This window comes from Amaranthus tricolor, chromosome 8 (assembly GCF_026212465.1).
Source record: "Amaranthus tricolor cultivar Red isolate AtriRed21 chromosome 8, ASM2621246v1, whole genome shotgun sequence".
Classification (NCBI taxonomy): Eukaryota; Viridiplantae; Streptophyta; class Magnoliopsida; order Caryophyllales; family Amaranthaceae; genus Amaranthus; species Amaranthus tricolor.
In genome coordinates, this window is record NC_080054.1 from 25,188,263 (window position 1) to 25,209,740 (window position 21,478).

The 21,478-nt window shown below is 33.7% G+C and overlaps 1 protein-coding gene across 1 annotated transcript; it reads left to right on the forward strand.

Moving 5' to 3' along the window:
- Positions 1-1,373: 1,373 nt before the first annotated feature.
- Positions 1,374-10,592, forward strand: LOC130821038 (uncharacterized). Its single transcript, XM_057686639.1, has 4 exons — positions 1,374-1,465; positions 2,005-2,119; positions 2,374-2,434; positions 10,258-10,592. Exons 1-4 carry the CDS (start codon positions 1,432-1,434, stop codon positions 10,579-10,581), a joined length of 534 nt encoding a protein of 177 aa, XP_057542622.1. The 5' UTR covers positions 1,374-1,431; the 3' UTR covers positions 10,582-10,592.
- Positions 10,593-21,478: the final 10,886 nt, after the last annotated feature.

Sequence of the window (21,478 nt, forward strand, 5' to 3'; positions counted from 1 at the left end):
TTACATTTATGAGAAACCGACTCTCTGTAAGACAACCCAAACACGGAGTTTATATTCCTATAATATATATGAAATGGGTTATTTACCCATGTATATATGAGATGTTTTTCTTAGTGAGACTGTCTCATATAACAATTTGTATTTATTCTAATGTATAAGATAGTGTTTTCGGTGAGATCGTCTCATCATCATTATCATCATCATTATACCCAATATCCACTCAAAGGCAGGGTATAAATGAGGAAAGATGACGAACAATTCATATCCGTATTTCTTTCAAGGGAAAATTAGAGACTAGTAATCTATTTTACCAAAAAAAAAAAAAAAAAAAAAAAAAAAAAAAAAAAAAAAACCCTACATAAGAGGAAATGGATGAGATCGTCTCACTTATAACTATATAAGATAGAGTTTTGGGGCTAAGTTGGGCCGCGGATATGAACAGCCCAAGAGCCAAAAAATCTAAGTCTTTTGCTCACTTTTCACATCCTTTCTTGAGTGGGTATTTATTGGCGGTTGCTGAATATGATTGAGATTTTGATGCATTCTAGCTAATATGAAGTTTTCATAAAAGAGAATCGGGTTTCTTTTCAATTAGTAAATAGATACTAATTTTTGTGTATAGTCTTGTAATTGATTTTTGTCTGACTTTTTTATTTCCTCAATTTGCATTGTAGATTAAAAAAAGTCCGCTATATATTGACAATTAGCTTTTTTATGACTTTTGGCTTTTTTTATTAGTCAAACAACTTAAAAATATATTTTTCAATTGACTTTTAAGCTAATCAAAAAACTATTCGTAGTACTTTTTCCACTTTGACTTATTACTTTCGACGTACTTTTTGTAATAAACAACGAACAAATTAACAAATATTTTTGTCAAACTTTTTTATAGCAATTATAAGCTAGCTGAAATAGTTGGCTTATTAACTAATACTTCCATCTAGTTAAATCAACCAAGAACCATAATTAACACTATTTGTCAAACATCTATATAATATGTACTCTATCATCGCCTCACATAAAAAAATTATTTGGACTAGTTGAGTGGGTGTGATATAGGCCAACATCTCTACTTGAATTGAGGGTATATGAAATTTCCTTTTCCTGCTCCATGCCAATATACAATGGTTTGCTTTAGGTTCACTTTTCTGTGATAAGTTTTCTTGTAATTGGAAGTACCTAAAGTGAATTTAAAAAATACCCAGCAAAATTCTTTGCTTGATTCTGCCTTCTATATCAGAGAGAGGTTAGGTATCGTCAGGAATCAGATACTAGAACTACTCTTAGAAGATTCTAGATAGGGATTGGAATTGGGCATCTCCTTATAACATTTTATATTTTCCATTTATATATACATTATATGAATTATGAATACTTCATTCTTTTGTTTTTGTCATACTCATCCTTTCCTCTAGCTTTTTGAAATTTCAAATGGGTCTAGCTACTAGCTTCTTAATGGGAAATGGTATGCTTCTTTTCCAACTTCCTTGTATTTTCAACATTTTTTTAGATCCGTTATGTCATAAAAATAGTGGGTTGTAGATTTGCATATAATGCTTGGTGAGTAATCTTTTTAATACAATGTAATTTTGAAAATAATAAATCTTATCAAGTGCGTACGCAAGTTACACTCATCGCCCATGAGTTTGTGGGCTTTAGCCCATGGGTATCCTGTGGATGAATCCACAAAAATGGGCAGACTGAGTGATTATGTAACGAATTATTATGTCCTAAGAGAATATAGGAATATATATATTGTAAAATTTTAGAGATTCATAGCCTAGAAAGCTATACCGTTTTGGCCTAGTTATGTAGTTGAAACTTGAAACTTGAAACTTGAAATCATGAAATAAGTTATATGCTCTGTTAAATTTATCCCGAACAGAGAAATATGGGGTGAAAGCCAATGCATTAGGGTGAGCCTGTTTTGATGAGCTCTTTAGACATAAATGGTTGCATTAATTTTATCTTTATATTTAATGAAAAGGGTATGACTCTTGACAGGGTCACCAACAACACAGATGTTGAACTTAATTACAGGATCACTTTACAGCAGTTTCGTTGAGAAGGAAACCGACACCTTTCCACAGTTTCATCAAGCATTTCTTGATATATTCAAGTATATACATACTACCAAAACTTACCCTTCTATTTCTAATAATATTGTCTGATTTTAGACATGTGTATATGACTTTTAATTTAAAAGGCATCAAGTATTAGTTTAGTTTAATGTAATTATTTGCCTCAATGTCTAAAAAAGATTTAAAATTAATAGAATTTGAAAATTTATTGTGTATTTTTGTTCCGCACTTTGCTTACAGAGTTGTTATATTCCCATATTAATATTAACATTATTTACCTGATTGTTAATAGCACTTTCAACTCAGCACTGCCGGGTAAACATTATGATGTACCTGCTCGACCAGAAGTAAAGGTAAGTGAGTTCACCTTCACTAAAAAGACCGAAAAATAATACTTGCTTTCAATTGAATTTGTTATTATTTCTGTTGAAAAAAGTGGCGATATAATACACATACTTTTTCCTTTTGTGTTGTTAGATGAGCAAAAATAACCAATTCAATCAAACAAATAATAATAATCCCACGATCAAGCGCAATAAAGTAAAAATGCGGAAAGTAAAGCACACACGATATTTACGTGGAAAACCCAATGCGGGAAAAAACCACGGGACCGTAAGTGGTACCACACTCTTCCACTAATCACCAATAAATTAATGGGTACAACCAAAATCCTCTCTAGACAATACTAGAGGTAATACAAACACCAAACAACCCTAAAACATCACTCAAAAGTGGTAAAACAACAATTAGGGTAAAATTAGGGTAAAATACAAATTACCCACTTACAATGCACCAAATGGCAATCTAACCGTTGAATATGTAGATTGGGTAGGCAAGAACAACGTGTCAAAATTTGACGAAAATCAGAGTACGAATGGTCTTTGATCGGATTGCCGAAAATCACGCGCGATACTCCTCTCTCTTCTCTGCCGTCACTGGTTTTTATGCGTGAATATGTGTTTCACAATTCACATATATATTATTTCCTTCTTTTTTTTTATTATTAATAAATAATATTATTATTATTAGCCCATTATTATTAAGCCCATAATTAAATATATTAATTGGGCCTTCCTCCAAGTGGGAGGGAATAACCCAACAAATCTCCCCCTCACTCCAACTTGGGGGGTAAGACAAGTCCCGCTTTCAAACGGCACACCTCTAACTTGTCTCTTGGAAGGATCTTCGTCAACATATCCGATCCATTTTCATGAGTACTGATCTTCACAAGCTCAAATATTTTTTCTTCTATCTGATCTCGAATCCAATGATACCTCCTTCGTATATGTTTCGTTCGACCATGATAGGTAGCATTCTTAGCTAGGTGAATGGCACTCTGACAATCACAATGTAACAAATAATCGTCTTGCTCCAAACCCAACTCCTCAAGGAAGTCCCTCATCTACACTAACTCTTTACCAGCTTCAACAGCTGCCACATACTCTGACTCAGTAGTCGATAGAGCAACACATTTTTGCAATTTAGATTGCCAAGAATCAGCTCCCCCTGCAAACGTCATCATATAACCAGCAGTAGACTTACTAGAATCAATATCACCTGACATATCAGCATCTGTGTAACCATCCAACACAGGTTCGCCAGGACCAAAACACAAACTTACTCTAGAAGTACCCCTGAGATACCTTAGAATCCACTTAATTGCTGCCCAATGCTCCTTTCCAGGATTAGACATAAACTTGCTAACTACCCCAACAGCATGAGCTATATCAGGCCTAGTACATACTATAGTATACATCAAACTACCTACAGCGGATGAATAAGGCACATTTTTCATCTTCTTCTTATCTTCATCTGTTGTAGGACATTGTTTGGAACTCAATTTCATATGCACTGGCAGTGGAGAACACACAGGCTTAGCATTGTTCATATTGAACCTTTTCAGCACCTTTTCAATGTATTTCTCTTGTGATATCCACAATTTCTTATTTTTCCTATCACGAGAAATACGCATGCCTAAAATTTGTTTTGCAGGGCCAAGGTCCTTCATAGCAAAGGACTTGCTCAAACTAGCCTTTAAGTCAACAATCTTATTGGAATCACGACCAACAATCAACATATCATCAACATATAACAAGAGAATGAGAAAATCACCTTCAGCAAAATTCTTCACAAACACGCAATGATCAGCATATGTCTTGTGGAAGTCATTATCAACCATGAATGACTCAAATTTCTTGTACCATTTCCGAGGCGCTTGCTTGAGACCATACAAACTCTTCTTTAAGCGACACACAAGTTTCTCCTTTCCCTTGACCTCGAAGCCTTCAGGTTGCTCCATGTAAATTTCCTCCTTTAGGTCACCATGGAGGAAAGCAGTCTTCACATCAAGTTGCTCAATCTCCAAATTCATGCTGGCAGCCAAACTAAGTACAACTCTGATTGAAGACATCTTCACCACTGGAGAGAAAATTTCATCAAAATCAATCCCCTTCTTCTATTCATAGCCTCGCACAACAATCCTAGCCTTGAACCTAGGTGGTTGACCATCTTCTCCGTGCTTCAACTTAAACACCCATTTATTCTTGAGTGCTCGTTTGCCGTTAGGCAACTTTACAGATCATAAGTGTGATTCTCATGCAAGGAATTCATCTCATCTTGCATGGCATTATACCACTCCTTACTTTTCTCATGTGACATAGCCTCCTGAAAGTCTTCTGGCTCTCCCCCATCAGTTAGTAACACAAACTCTGTAGTAGGATACCTCATGGAAGGACGTGGTCCTTTAGTAGATCTTCTCACATCATCAGGCTGTGGTTGCGGTTCAACAACTGGAGGCTCAACTTCAGGTTGATCATCATGACCATCTTCACCAATATTGTCATCATCATCCTGAATATCTCCCCCTTCAACTCTAGGAGTCATCTGCGGTAAGACTGGATCAAAATTGATTGGAGTATGAGAGGATGTTTGTTGCTTTGGCTTTTCAATATCTTCAATAGTCTGATCTTCAAAGAACACAACATCTCTACTTCTGAGAACTTTCCTATCTACTGAATCCCATAACTTGTACCCAAGAGCATCTTCAGAGTACCCCAAAAATATACATTGCTTTGTCTTCTTATCTAACTTGGATCTCTCATCTCTAGGAATGTGAACAAAAGCACGACATCCAAATACCCTCAAGTGCTTGTAGGAGACATCTTTACCGGTCCAAACTTTCTGAGGAACATCACCATCAAGAGGATTTGAAGGTGAAAGGTTAATCAAGCACACAGCTGTAACCAATGCCTCTGCCCAGAAAGACTTGGAAAACTTTGCATGAGAGAGCATACATCGGATTCTTTCTTCAATTGTTCTGTTCATCCTCTCTGCAACTCCGTTCAATTGAGGTGTCTTTGGAACTGTTTTCTCAAGCTTGATGCCTTGACCCTTGCAGTAGCTTTCAAATGGGCCTCTGTACTCACCACCATTATCAGCTCTCACGACCTTGAGCTTTCTACCAGTTTCTCGCTCAACTCTAGCCTGAAACTCCTTGAAAGCAGAAAGTACCTGATCCTTGGTTTTCAACACAGTAACCCACACTTTTCGAGAATAATCATCAATAAAAGAAACAAAGTAAAGAGCACCACTATGGGATTTAGCATCCATAGAACATACATCAGTGTGGACAAGATCAAGAAGATACTTTCTCCTAGATGGGGGGCGAAAATGAAAAGCAACCCTATGTTGTTTACCAGCTAAACAATCAACACAGGATCTAAGAGACATACCTGAGACATCAAGGAGATATTGCTTCTTAGAGAGCATCTGCATACCTTTCTCACTCATATGGCCAAGTCTATTATGCCATAACTCACTAGAACATTCATCTGCAACATTTACCTCATCCGCGCAAACCTTCGCTTGCATCATATAAAGAGAACCTTGCTTCTTACCTCGGGCTGCTATAAGATTCCCCTTGCAGAGCTTTCACTTACCATCATTGAAGTGGCTGAAGTAACCCTCTTCATCAAGTCTACCTATAGAAATGAGATTCAATCTGATATCAGGAACGTGTCTAACATTTCTCAAAATCAGCTTACAACCGGTGGAACTTTCCAAGTAAATAGTGCCTTTGCCGACAACCCTGGATGACCCATCATTCCCCATTCTAACACTACCAAAATCACCACTAGTGTAGGACGAGAAATAGTCTTGATGCGAAGTAAGATGATACGAAGCACCCGAATCAATCACCCAATTGCAGTCATCACCAGCTACATTCAAACACTCTTTATCACCAATGAAGAGCAAATCATCATCACTGATTGCTAGAGCTGTAGTATTTTTCTCTTCAGACTTCGACTCAGATGAATCACCCTTTCTATCTTTTGACTTGTCTCTTTTCATCTTTCTGCAGAACCTCTTAATATGTCCCGACTTGTCGCAGTAATGACAAATAATTCTACCCTTGGATTTAGACTTGTCTCTGGAATTGTCTCTACCTCGAGAAGGTCGATTTTTGCTTCTTCCCCTATTAGACTCTTGTGCAACATAATGAGCTTCAAAATGATTGGAGGAACCCATCTCCTTTCTCCTAGTCTCTTCATTCAGCAGACTAGCTTTGACACTCTCCATTGTCAACTTACCATCAGGAGCAGAATTGCTAACTGATACAAATAGTGTGTCCCAACTATCCGGCAATGAGGAAAGTAGTAATAGTGCCTGCAACTCATCATCTAAGGACATTTTCACTGCAAACAATTGATTAATCAAACCTTGAAAATCATTCAAATGTACTACCATGCTATTACCATCGTGAAATTCTAACTTTACCAATTTTCTCATCAATGACGCTTTACTTAAGGCGTTCTTCCTCTCATACATAGCCTCAAGTTTCATCCACAATTCATACGCATTCGTGTCATTGGAAATATGTTGGAGCACACTAACATCAACAAATTGTCTAATGGTTCCTACCGCTTTCCGATTCAAAATTTTCCATTTACTTTCATCTTGATTAGTGGGCATAGACTCATTTAAGATTGGTTCATACAAATCATTCACATAAAGAATATCTTCCATCTTAGTTTTCCACACAGCGTAGTTGGTAGAGTCCAAATAAATCATACCGTGCATACTAGATTTATCATCCATCATAAACCAACACAGGAGTATTACCCAAGAAAATATAAACCAAGCTCTGATACCACTATGTTGAGAAAAGTGGCGATATAATACACACACTTTCTCCCTTTGTGTTGTTAGATGAGCAAAAATAACCAATCCAATCAAACAAATAATAATAATCCCACGATCAAGCGCAATAAAGTAAAAATGCGGAAAGTAAAGCACACACGATATTTACGTGGAAAACCCAATGCGGGAAAAAACCACGGGACCGTAAGTGGTACCACACTCTTCCACTAATCACCAATAAAATTAATGGGTACAACCAAAATCCTCTCTAGACAATACTAGAGGTAATACAAACACCAAACAACCCTAAAACATCACTCAAAAGTGGTAAAACAACAATTAGGGTAAAATTAGGGCAAAATACAAATTACCCACTTACAATGCACCAAATGAAAATCCAACCGTTGAATATGTAGATTGGGTAGGCAGGAACAACGTGTCAAAATTTGACGAAAATCGGAGTACGAATGGTCTTTGATCGGATCGCCGAAAATCACACGTGATACTCCTCTCTCTTCTCTGCCGTCACTGGTTTTTATGCGTGAATATGTGTTTCACAATTCACATATATATTACTTCCTTTTTTTTTATTATTAATAAATAATATTATTATTATTAGCCCATTATTATTAAGCCCATAATTAAATATATTAATTGGGCCTTCCTCCAAGTGGGAGGGAATAACCCAACAATTTCATCTTTAAGATCGATACATCCCACATCTATCTATACTAATATGCTAAAAGAGAAACTAAAAGAGTATCTTACTGACACGTATCAAATTATGATTGAAAATTTTCCCACCTAAATGATCAAAGCTATAATACTCAATTGCATCATTAATTTCAAGTAATAGAATAAATTTCATATTTAGACATATACCATAACCGAATATCAATCAATTAAATAATTTTAAGGAATATTATAAAAATAATATAAGAATATACTAACCTATGAAATTAATTCATTTGGCAAAGTTTTAAGAGTTTGTCATTTGCCATTTTCCAACTCTTTTATTATATTGTATGATAAGTGATTCAAATCAAAAAAATATGTGTTTTTCATATAAAAAAGAAATGTTGAATGTTGTCACAATATATATAATGTCATATTAAATAATTTATATCTTCAAAAGGTGTTAAAATTCTCAATCGCCATACATAAATTTCATTTAATTACTCAATTAACAAAATTTTTCTACACTACTACATCTATTTATAATATCATTTATGAAATATTTTGCCTTATGTCATCAAAAATACACAAGCTATGGTTGAAATTTTTCCGTCTAATTGATTAGGCTTTAATAGTCAAATACATCACTAAATTCAATTAGTATAATAAATTTCATATTTAGATATATACCATACAAGAATTTTAATCAATTAAATGATTTGAAGGAATAATATAAAAATAATATAAGAATATAAAAGGAAAAATATCAGCTAATAAGGTAAGAAAGTTATGGAAGAATATAAAAGCTTGACTTGCATATTTTTATTAATATCAGCTAATAAGATAAGGAAAAATATCATGTTAATTTAGAAAATAAAGTGCCAAGTAATCAATTCTAACCTATTAAATAAATTTATTTGGCAAAATTTTAAGAGTTTGTCATTCGTGATTTTTCCAACTCTTTTATGATAGGAAAAATCACCTAGCATAATCCAACTAATTTATGATTTTCCTACAATAATCTCAAATATTGATTAACCATGAATAATCTCAACTTTAAGGGATATTTTCTTAGAGTAAACCTAGTGACCGGATGACTCGCTATAGCAAGTTTTATTTTTTAAAAAAAAAGTTAAATGAAGATAAAATGTTCAAAAAATGTTCAAAAAAATTATGATTTTTTTATTATTTAGAATTTTTTATGTAAAATTTTTCTCTAATTTTAAATTAATCTTCAGTTTAATTTTTTTGGTGAATTACCTACTATAATCCCAACTTTGAGGGGTATTTTCCTAGGGTAAACCCAGTGACCGGATGACTTGCTATAGCAAGTTTTATTTTTTTTAAAAAAAGTTAAATTAAGATAAAATGTCAAAAAAAAAGTGTTAAAAAAATGTTCAAAAAAATTTATGATTTTTTTATTATTTAGAATTTTTTATGTAAATTTTTAAAATTTTTCTCTAATTTTAAATTAATCTTCAGCTTATTTTTTTGGTGAATTACCTACTATAGCAGGTCATCAGATTCCCCAAGTTTATTCTAGGCAAATACCTCCTAAAGTTGGGATTATTCATGATTAATCAATAGGTGGAATTATTGTAGGAAAATCATTTCCTTTATTATATTGTATGATAAGTGTATCAAATCAAAAAAAATGTATTTTTCATATAAAAAAAATGTTGAATGTTGTCACGCTATATATAATGTCATATTAAATAATTTATACCTTCAAAAGGTGTAAAAATTCTCAATTGCCATACATAAATTTCATTTAATTACTCAATTAATAAAATTTTCCTACACTACTACATCTATTGAAATTATCATATATGAAATATCTTCCCTTATGTCATCAAAATTACGTAAAAGCACTCATGAGTTTAAAAAATTAAGATATTATATATTATATTATTTATCCAAAAATACACATAGAAGTATATATTCAAAAGATTAAATTGTCATTACTATAATACTCGATATTACATGCTTAAGAAAACGTTTAATTTCTCTAAGGTATCAAATATTATGTTGTCTATATTTATTATAATTAACAAATAACAAATTAATATCATGATGATTTAAACTAATTTTTTTTATATTTAAGAAATTATTTAAATTTTTATTTAACACTCTTTCTCATACGAGAATTTGTTGGGCTAGTAATGTAGATGTCAAACAGACCTACTTCATACCTAGCGTGGAATATTCCACTTTAAATTATAGATGATTAAGATTCGAGTCCGTTACCTCTTGTTACGCTGACTCTGATACTATATCAAAAAAAACCAACTTAACTAAAGCCAATAATGATTGCTGAGGCCCCGGGTGTTATTAATTGTGACAATTATTACTTGCAAAGCAGGAATGTTTTGATAAATGGAAGGAAAGCACAGATGAAGCAAAAAGGAAGAAAATATTTGTAGACTTTATAAAAGAAAAGGTAAAACTAAATGAGCCACACAAATCAACATTGATAACAGGCATAGTGACGCCACCAGCAGCCATGGTAGCCAAGAAAGCAGGAGAGCGGGTCCCAGCACTTAAGCTAATAAAAGTAGTCCCTGATGTTCTCTTTGTTCCTTCTGCTACTTTCTTGGCTCTCATCTCAGTTAAGGTTTCAAGAAAAGTTTTTCATAATAGAATGCTTAAGAAAGATCAAGAAAGAGAGCAACAAACTAATATTTAATCTTATTAAATTAATCATCTATATATTTATTTTAACACCTTGTTTTATTTTCTTGTATAGAAAAATTATGGTAATTACTTATTGTCATGAACAAATTTATGTATATTTATATTTATATAATAAAATCTCAAACACTACTATAAATACACAATTATGCACCAAGATAACATACAATGTAACGAATTTTATTGATGAATTTGAGATTTTCTTCATTGATTTTATGGGTATTTCATGATATACCACTGAGTTTCTTTAAAATTCACCATATACCACACGAAATGTTTTAATTCACCATATACCATTGAGTTTTCGTCCGTTAGCACAAAATACCATTAATGACAACTGCAGTCAGTGTGTCGTTTGTGGTAAATTACCAATATGCCCTTACGCATTCAACTGACACCATTGTTAGGTGTGTCCATCTAAATTGAGGGTTTAGATGTGTCCATCTCACCTATCCATCATATCCCCCAATGCCCAATCCAACAAACTTCTAAAGAAACACAATAATCATTATTTCCTATTTCCTATTTCCTATCCAAAAGGGAAGAAAAATATACCAAGCTTCATCAGAGAAGTCATCGCCATCGCCATCGCCATCATTGTCGCAAAAGGAGTCATCACAAGGACGAAAGAGTTCATCAAAAGAAACAGCGAAATCAACATCATTAAAACCTCCGAAAACGTCAGAGTAATCAACGAATGCAGCAGCAGTATGAAGATCGTCGGGAACAACAGGAAGATCAAGGACAGGAATGGAGGAAGAAGCATACGAGGTGGACGAAAAGGAAGAAGACAACCTGAAACCTCCAAAAATTTCAGAGTAATCTTCATCTCGAGGAGCTAAACAAGAAGCCAAAGCGAATTTTGGAGGACCACCAAAAACGTCGTCGTATGAAGAGGTGGAAAATAATCCGCCATTGTTGTGGAAGGAAGAAGATGATGAGGATGAAAATGGTGGAGGTTTAGGTTTGGAAAAAGGAGGTCTAGTGAGAGAGTAAGGTCTTTCCATGGAAGATTTAGAGAAAGAAAGTTAAGGTTTTGGCTGTATTAGATAAAATGAGTAGAAATGATTAAATGAGTAATTGTGTTGTTTTTTTAAGATTGTGACTCTCCATGTTGATGAAAAAAAAATCATCACCAATCTCTTATTTTAACTTACCATAAACGGCACACTGACGACATTTGTTATTAATGGTATTTTGTGCTAACGGACGAAAACTCAATGGTATATGGTGAATTAAAACATTTCGTGTGGTATATGGCGAATTTCGAAGAAACTCAGTGGTATATCATGAAATATCCGTTGATTTTATTGCAATAATGAAAATTTGATTTTTTTTGAAACGAACCTAATAATTTATTGATAAAAATTTCATACGACATTTGCAACATAATAACAATTGATCGATATTCGATCAAATATAACAATTTTAATCAAACAAAATTCTGTATAGAAAAAATCACAATTATTATAAAAGAGACCTAACACTGAAACATTTTTTCTATCACACCGTTATTTAATACAGTCTCCTTCAAGGGGTCTTTTGATCTGATATACTTTTAAAATAGAAATAAGTTTAGTATTATTAATTGTATTAGCAAAATTGACATCTATGGTAAAATTTGAAATTTAAAATTTGAAATTTAAAGAAGAGATATATCGAAAACTTACTACTTTTCTTTAAATAATGAGTTTTTTTTATATATCCCACTTCTTGTGCTAGGGATGTGAAATGAAATAAGTTTAATGGACGATATAAAGAGAGAATTATTCAAAATTTACACTCAGAAATAGTTTAAATGATTGAATTGATGGTGAAGTATACTAGAAATTAAATTTCAACAGTGATTTGCAAAGTTTTAAAAAGAACTTTTCTTTTTAGAAATTCGTGAGAGTAAATGATTTTGCCTCTGAATAAGTTGAGAGTATTATTTGTAATTTTTTTAATAAATGGAAATCCGCTAGCACTCGTTGGAAATATTTCACATGTGAGATAAGATTCCACATTGATAAAATAGTGAATTGTTGACCTGTATATATATTGGGTGAGCTAATCTTCCTACTGTCATGAGAAACAATAAACCTCACCAAGTGTATGTGCAAGTCAACGCTCTTGACCCATGAATTTGTGGGCCCGAACCCACGGGTGTCCCGTGTCCACACTAGTGGGCCACAGTGAGATTATGTGACGAATTGTCACGGCTTAATAGTACCTACCACACATGACACTCCATCATCATCATCATACTCAGTGTATCCTGCTTATATGAAATATGATCAGGATCTGGCAACTCATACACATCTCGCTTGTAGGAACTATGATCAGGGACCATGGAAGAAATAAAAACGGCAACTCATACACATAAAAGATAGTGCAGGTCCTTTGACTCGAAAAAAATCTACAGATAAATTTTCAAAAAAAACATTTAAATATCTAAATATGGACTTTCTAATTTTTTGTGATAAAAATAATTGTTAAATTGTTTTATATCTAATATGTCAAATATTAATAATACACTTAAAAAACATATACAATAGCATAATAATATCAAAAAATACATTTTATAAAGTTTAAACATAAAAGATAAGCTTTTCCCACAAAAAATAAGTAGCATACAAAGAGATAGTCATAACCTTATTGAGACAAAAATAAGTATTACTAATAATTTTAGTAATCAATTAATAGAAAAATAAGTGTATATTACTAATATAAACAAATTCAAATAGAAGTATAAACTATAAATTATTACATTCTTTTTTATTTATCCACTTTACCTTTTGTACGCATTTTTTAGCAAATTTTAAGTTTTAATATCTCTAAATATGCATCATAAAAAAATTATAAAAATTATATATTAAAAAATTTTACATCAATACAAATTAATCTAACCAGATCTCATATGAATGTATGTTATCTTCAATATATACTTCAATAATCTAATTTAAAATTTTCTTTCTTAAAGTGGACGAACTTAAAGTGGAAAAACAAAAAGGAATAGAGAGAGTATGTATATTTTCTAATCTATTGTCTTAAATGTTTCAAAAATTAAGCAGCATCATACATTCTATTAATTTTATTGCATAATAGCAAAAGACAATTTGATTGTGAGCATGTCATTTGTCTTTTTTTCATTGGATAATATTAATGGAATTTAACTGATTTGCATTTTTGACTTACCATATTTACACATTTACATTTTTGGAAAAATTTATACATTAATGGATGCAATAAATCACAATTATTTCAATTACACTGTTATATATAAATATACAGTTTAGAAAATTATACTGAAAAATAGATTAAATGTTGGAATTACACTGGTTAAAAATACTGCAAAATAAATTACATTCATATATTAAATTACTAGATAGTACATAATTGCCCTTTTTTCCAACAATAGTTGTTAAAAACTGAAATGACATAAATTCATTTAATTGATCATTAAAATTAGTCATTTTCATTGTTAGACTAACATAATTATAATTTTGAATTTTAGGAAAAATGTCAAAAATATTGAACTAGATGACAATTATAGAAACAAATAAATTAATGCAAAAAAATTAGCCAACTTCAAGCAGTGTGTAGGCAATCAGACTATCTTAGCTACCAAATATAGTGCAATAAAAATCAATCAACTAAAAATATTGTCTGATTTTTTGTAATGTAATTATTCTTTTATAAAATTAAAAATGTATAAACACTTTCATAGCAGAAATTACAATATAAGTAGCCCCATATGGCTATTCTAATTATTTGCTCATACAATTTCTCTTCTCTTAACCTATCCGACATTAAAGATCAAATTAAATATTGGGAATCTGCTGTGGTGTGTTTTGTGATTGGAGCCAACCCCCCGTTACATGTCATAGATGGTTTTGTTAGACACATTTGGAAAGATCTTGATATTGATACAGTAGGTATGGTGGATAAGGGGGTTTTTATGGTTAGAATGAAATCCGCTAAATCTAGAGATAAGGCTTATGAGTCTAATGGAGTACTATTTGACAATAAACCTTTCGTGATTAAACCATGGAAACCTGAAATGTCAATCGAAAAGAGCTGCTTATCTTCCATGCCTGTATGGATCCAGTTGCCTAAATTGAAAATAGAATACAGAAGTGAATGTAGCCTTAAGAAGATTGCAGGTTTAGTGGGTAATGTCATCAAACTGGATAGCGCCACACAACAAAAAGCTAGGTTGAGGTTTGCCCGTATCCTAGTTGATATGAACATCAATGATGAATTCCCGGAGGAAATCCACTTCACCAATGTTCATGATAAACTGGTAACACAACAAGTGGTATATGAGTGGAAGTCGATCCTCTGCACCAAATGCCACAAAATGGGTCATAACGACCAGGAGTGCAGTAGCGAACCCAACAAGAATAAGGCCACAAATGATAAAAGGCCAAGGAAGGACAAAGATGGATTCCAAATGGTGGTAAGGAAAATGTATGTTGTAAAACAGAAGCCATCAATCCAAGAAAACAAAGGAACAGAGGCCAATGTTGCTAAGGAACAATCTGCTCCTTCTACCCTGGTTGACCAAACTGCTACCAAGTCCTCTCCCCGACCAAGAAGCCCTAGAGGACACCAGCACCATGAGGAGATAACCTCCCCCAACCTGTTTGCTGCCCTTGAAAAGGACACTGTAGATAATACTAGAGAGGAAACAACTACCATGAAACTTCCTATTAAAGCACTGGGGGTTCACCCTATTGATGATAATGAATAGCATCCTCACACGGAACGTGAGGAGGCTAAACAAGGCACGCAAACAAAGCGAAGTGGCGAGATTCATATCAACCCATAATATTACCCTCTTTAGTCTCCTCGAAACCAAGGTAAAGCGACAATGACTTGGTGCCCTTCACCAAAGACTTTGCCCTTCATGGTGTTTCACTCACAACTTAACATGGCACATGGGTGGACATATCATTGTAGCTTGGAAAAGTGATGAAATTAAGGTGGATATCAGACATTGTAGTAGCCAGATTATACACGTGGAAGTAACCCCCTAGTTGGTGAAAACTTCCTCTGCTCTTTTGTCTATGCCGCTAGTGATAAGAAAGGAAGAGAAGATCTCTTCACCCAGCTAGAGGCATTAAAAGCTCACATCAATGGACCGTGGCTCCTCATGGGTGATTTTAACTGTATCGCAAACATTAACGAAAGAATAGGCCAGAGACCTCGCACCCACGAGCTAGAGCCCCTCAGGAGGTGTGTGGAAGCTTGTGAAATCCATGACCTCAAAAGCACAGGCAAATTCTTCACATGGACCAACAAGCAACAGGGTACCGCGTGAGTCTTAAGAAAAATTGATCGGGTCCTAGGCAACCAAGCCTGGGAGTACACCTTTCCTACGTCAGAGGCTGTGTTTCTGCCAAAAGGGGACTTTGACCATACTCTGATGCTAGTCCACTTCTTCAAGCAGCAAAGAAGGACCAAGCTGTTCAAATTTTTCAAACACTGGGGGAAACGGGAGGATTTCACCGAGGCACTTTAGGACATTTGGAACAACCCCATCTAAGGTTCTAAAAGCAATCAAATCATCACGAAACTCAAGAAAGTTCAAAGTCATTGTACTCAGAATTTTAAAAGAGATGAACAAGCAGCGGTATTCCAAGCGGAAAGAAACCTTTTTATAGCCCAGGAGCAGGTACATTCTAATCCTACTAATATTCATCTTATAAATATTGAATGTAAGATGGCAGAGCTCCGTAAGAAAGCCAAGGAAGATAGAGACTCTGCTCTTCGTCAGAAGGCCAAAATTGCTTGGCTAACTATGGGTGATGAAAATACCAAATTATTCCACCAATCCATCAAGTACAGAGTCAGATCAAATTCCATCAATGTGCTCCACATGGGTGATGAGGTCATCAGTGATCAGTCTAGAATCCGTGAGATATTCTAGAAATACTACATGGACCTCCTCTGCACCGATATGGAAAATAGACGGCTTATCAACGTGAGTATCATCCAACAAGGCCCAGTTCTCATTGATGCCCAACAAAAGCTTCTAACCTTGTCTTTTACGGAGGATGAAATTAAGAAGAAAATGTGGAGCATTCCAGAAGATAAAGCCCCTGGATGGCTTCAATAGTAGCTTCTACAAAGCAGCATGGTCAGTTGTAGGCACTGATGTGGTAAAAATAATCCAAGATTTCTTCAATACTGGAACTCTTCCCAAGGCCTGAAACATCACTGCTATCACCTTGATCCCTAAGTCTCAGAACCCGAATGGCCCTGGAGACTACCGTCCCATATCCTGTTGTAATGTTATCTACAAATGCATTTCTAAGCTTATCTGCAGCAGACTCAATATCTTGGGCTCCATCATTAGCTCTAACCAAGGTGCGTTCATCAAAGGACGCAGCATCCTCCACAATATTCTGTTATGCCAAGATGTGGTGAAGCACTACGGTAGGAAAAACTGTGCTCCTAGCTTCCTCCTCAAAATAGATTTGCAGAAAGTGTATGATACGCTGAATTGGAATTTTCTGAAAGATATGATGTTTGCTCTTAACTTTCCGGCTCGGTTCATCAAGAGAATCATGACATGTAGAACTTCCACCCAATACTCCCTGATCGTGAACGGTACCCCCATGGATTCCTTCAAGGCTAAACGTGGAGTTAGACAAGGCGACCCTATGTCCCCATTATTATTTTTAATCAGCATGGAATACCTATCCAAAATCCTTAAAATGGTGGGAAATGTAGAGACCTTTAACTTCCACCCTAGATGCTCCAAGCTGAAGCTAAACCATCTCGTCTTCGCAGATGATCTAATGTTATTCTACAAAGGGGACTTGCAATCCATAAAGCTTCTCACCCAAGGGGTGAAAACCTTCTCCACAAGCTCGGGGCTCGTTGCTAACAACTCTAAATCAGGGATCTACCTTGCAGGGGTAACTGACAACTTCAGAACCCTTGCAGCTGATTCTTTTGACTACACTCCTGAACGTCTGCCCGCAAAATACCTAGGCATGTCCCTTACTTCCAAACGGTACACAACAGCTGATTGTGACTACTTGGTGGAAAGAATGACCACTTGGATTCACTCATGGTATGCTAGGAAACTCTCATATACAGCTAGAATCCAGTTGGTGAACTCAATCCTAATGAGCATCTCCAAATACTGGAGCCAAACTGGGATTCTCCCCAAGAGAGTATTGAACCAGATCAATGCTACATGCCGCTCTTATCTTTGGCACGAAGAGGCTGATAGTAGATCACCTGGGAGTGTAAGGTGGGAAAAGGTATGTAGACCTAAAAAGGAAGGCGGGCTTGGCATACATAACCTGCAAGTCTGGAATTTAGCAGCAGTAGATAAAATAGCATGGCACATTAGCTCAATGCAAGACTCTCTTTGGGTCAAATGGGTGCATGAAGTGTATATGAAAGGAGGACGATGGGATCTATTCAACGCCCCTATCACGGCAAGTTGGGTGATTAAAAAGCTCTGCCGAGTCAAAGAGACTCTCACCAGATGGATGGATCAACCGACCTACTCCATAGAAACTGTGTATATGAATCTAATGGGGTCCGCATACAAAGTCTGCTAGCCTTTGGAACAGAGCCGACACCCCCAAAAGCCGCTTTGTGATCTGGCTTGCGTATCAAGAGAGACTCAAAACAAAACAACGCCTCTTGAGCACGGGAGTGGTGAATGATGAGCTTTGTCCCATATGCGAAACACAAACCGAAACGATCAACCACATGTCCTTTCAATGTGTCTTCAGCTGCCAATGCATTGAAGCCTTAAAACAGTGGGTGGGGGTGAACTGGAGCATTAAGTGCATAAAAGATATCCTTCGTAAACGCCATATATGCCTCGGAATAAATAAAAGCTCATTAATGCGATATTATGTAACCTCATCTATGCCATCTAGAGTGCACGAAATGAAGCTATATGGCACAAGAAAGTTCCGTCCGTTTGGAAGGTGGTAGAGTCCATAAAAGTCGAGTCCAAAGTTAGATTCAGTTCACTACAGCTCAACAGCTCCACTTCACCGTGGTTGAGATCATTGTAATGCTGCTAGTTGGTGCCACAAGTCCTCAGTCCAGTGTAGTTGCTGTCACAGGACTTTGCTAGCTACCCAAAGTCTGCTCACTACTGTTGCTGTGGTCAATCTATGTTGGCATATTATTATTATTATTATTATTATAAATAGATTTAGATTATTAATTCCGGTAATTAACTTTTTATTAATAACAAATTCATACTTTTGAATTAAATACTGTTAAATGTTACTAATACTTAATTAGGATTGTAATATTACTTCAAAAAAATTAGGATTGTAATATAAGCGGTCAAAATTGCAATGAGAAAAAAACGGTTGGTTTTAAGTGATTCTTTAAGTTGCATTTATGAGTAGTATTTGACTGATCAATTTGCATGATGATCATTATGATTGATGAAAAAAGTTGATTTGAGTTAATATTAAAATTGCAATTTGGGCATAGATTAAGTTAGCTCCCATGCAAAATTCAAATAATTAAGAAATATTCTTTTCATCATACTTAATTCTTCCCTTACCCAATACTTATTATATTTCTTTTCACACCTAATTTAATGTATAATTTAATATTAAATATTTTTGTTTTGACTAAATAAAAAAATAAAAATAACATATTAAAAAACTATGTTTTAAAATTACACAAATTATTAAATGAGATAGTCACAGACTATTTTTATTGGGTTGATCCATGTACATTTAGTGTATTAAAGTGACCACTTACAATAAGTAAGCTAATTATATGAGTTTGTTTCATGGTAAAACGATCTTAAACAAGACGAGCTTTTAAAAAAATAAAATAAAATCTCATATGACTATATTATTTCTTATACATGACTTGGAATTAGCAAAACACGATTAGAGATGAACCATGTTACTATTCTAGTGGGTATTATGAAATGTAGGAAAAATAACTTAATATGTATGAGATTTTTAAGCTATATCAGTGAGATTGAAGAAATAATGTGGGCGGTAGTCCTCGTGAAAGTGCGTCTGTTGATTGGTCGTTGAAAACGTCGATAAAACACATGCAATGCATGAGCCTTCACTTCCTGCCAAGGCCAAAGGGGATCATGTCGTTGACCTTAAGGCTTGAGCACTCTTCTGCCTAGCCCGTGTGAAATTTTAAATGTTATTTTTTTAATTACTAAATTATACTTGATTTATAAAATATTATTAGAAAGTATGTTTTTAACGAACATATTAGAAAATATTTTGATTTTATAAAATGGTTCAAAAATTTTCAGGAAAATCAATCTTATTAAACTGTACTAAAAATTCACCTTTGTTTTAGATTTCTCCAACCAAGACAACACATAAATCGCTAATCGAGCAATATAATGTTCTAAATCTTATATTTTTTCTTACCTTATTTAATGTTTACACATTCATCAAATATTAATTATCACTAACTTAATTCATAAAATAATCAACAATTTATTTTAAAATTTTTCAACTCTTCAAATTTTTACTCTTTCTATTATTGGTCATCAATCTACTAATATTTTCTTCCATTTTAACATTAAAGAAGAAAGTTTAATTTTTAACAAATTAATTTAAATTTTAAAAAAATCTTTTTTTAGTTTAATTATGAAGGGCCCCAATTTAAAAAATTTATAAAAAATAAATAGGAGGTCGAAATTATTTGCTCGGCCCGTGTGTTTCAAAGAGTAATACTGCACTAACAAATACAACCAATGAACCAATATACAATTAACAATATTGGCACTATATTAGTTTATTATGGGGCAGCATTTAAAAATTGTTTAATGTTGAAGCAAAGGATTAGAGCAATGTGTATCTCTTAATTATGAGCAAAGCATGCGTGGTTTGATTTTTGATTATCGGTACAGCCTCTGCTTGAGAGGGATAGGCAAAGCCAATAACGTGGCTAGTGCTACTTTTAATTTTTTTTTTAATAATAACTAATTCATTAATAAAGAGTTTTACGACATCTACATCAGAGATAAAAATTAACAAAAACATATAACAACTTTAATTAAAGATAATTCAAAATTAACAAAACTACATTCATTGTATATTAGATCTGACAATTCTGAATATCCTCTTTCATATCGTTGTTTGATGCATTTTTCTACGAGGGGGTCTTTTGATCTGTTGTAGTCTTAAGATAGAATTGAATTTGATATAGTTGATGGTAATTGCAATTTTGTTGTCTGCTGCATTATCGCATTAATCTCTACCAACAAATTAATTACAAATCAAACTTTATAACTCCAAACTCTCACGAAGTGAGAGATCAAAACCCAATATATGGGTAGAATCAACCCAATGAATGGGTAGAACAACTCTCCTGTAGGAAGAGGACAAATATTTATTCTAATCATATTCAAACAGTTTAAAACGGATAAATTTAAAGGCTTACCATCAACTAAAAGATTAATAAAAGCTCCAAACCAACTATACAAATTAGAATTCTTTTTAGAGAGAAGAGAGAAGATAGAACAGGAGAGGGAGGCGGTTTGAAACTTGGAATTTCTTTAAAACAATCATATATGTTTAGTGCTACTTCTAATTTGATATACCTTAATATGTACCAAATTTATTATGTTTAGTGCTAATTATTAATCATTAATTCATTATTATAAATTATATGAAGTTTTAATATTGAATCTAATCTAATTACAAATTAAAAAATATATGTATTATTATCTCCACGATATTAAGAAAAATATATTCAATAATTATTGGACTATTAAATTACCTTAATAAAAAGTATATTGTAAAAATATTTTTTTTGTGTTATTTTCTTCACATGCAACACCCACGTCACAAACTTAATTAATTTAATTTATAGGTTATTTCAAATATATCAATCTTAATTCTAACCGCACGAATTCACAAAAATTATTT

Coding starts and splice junctions, on each gene's coding strand:
- LOC130821038 (XM_057686639.1), top strand. CDS start 1,432: ATGGGTCTAGCTACTAGCTTCTTAATGGGAAATG. Junction 2,120..2,373: donor GCATTTCTTGATATATTCAA/GTATATACATAC, acceptor GATTGTTAATAG/CACTTTCAACTCAGCACTGC. Junction 2,435..10,257: donor CTGCTCGACCAGAAGTAAAG/GTAAGTGAGTTC, acceptor CTTGCAAAGCAG/GAATGTTTTGATAAATGGAA.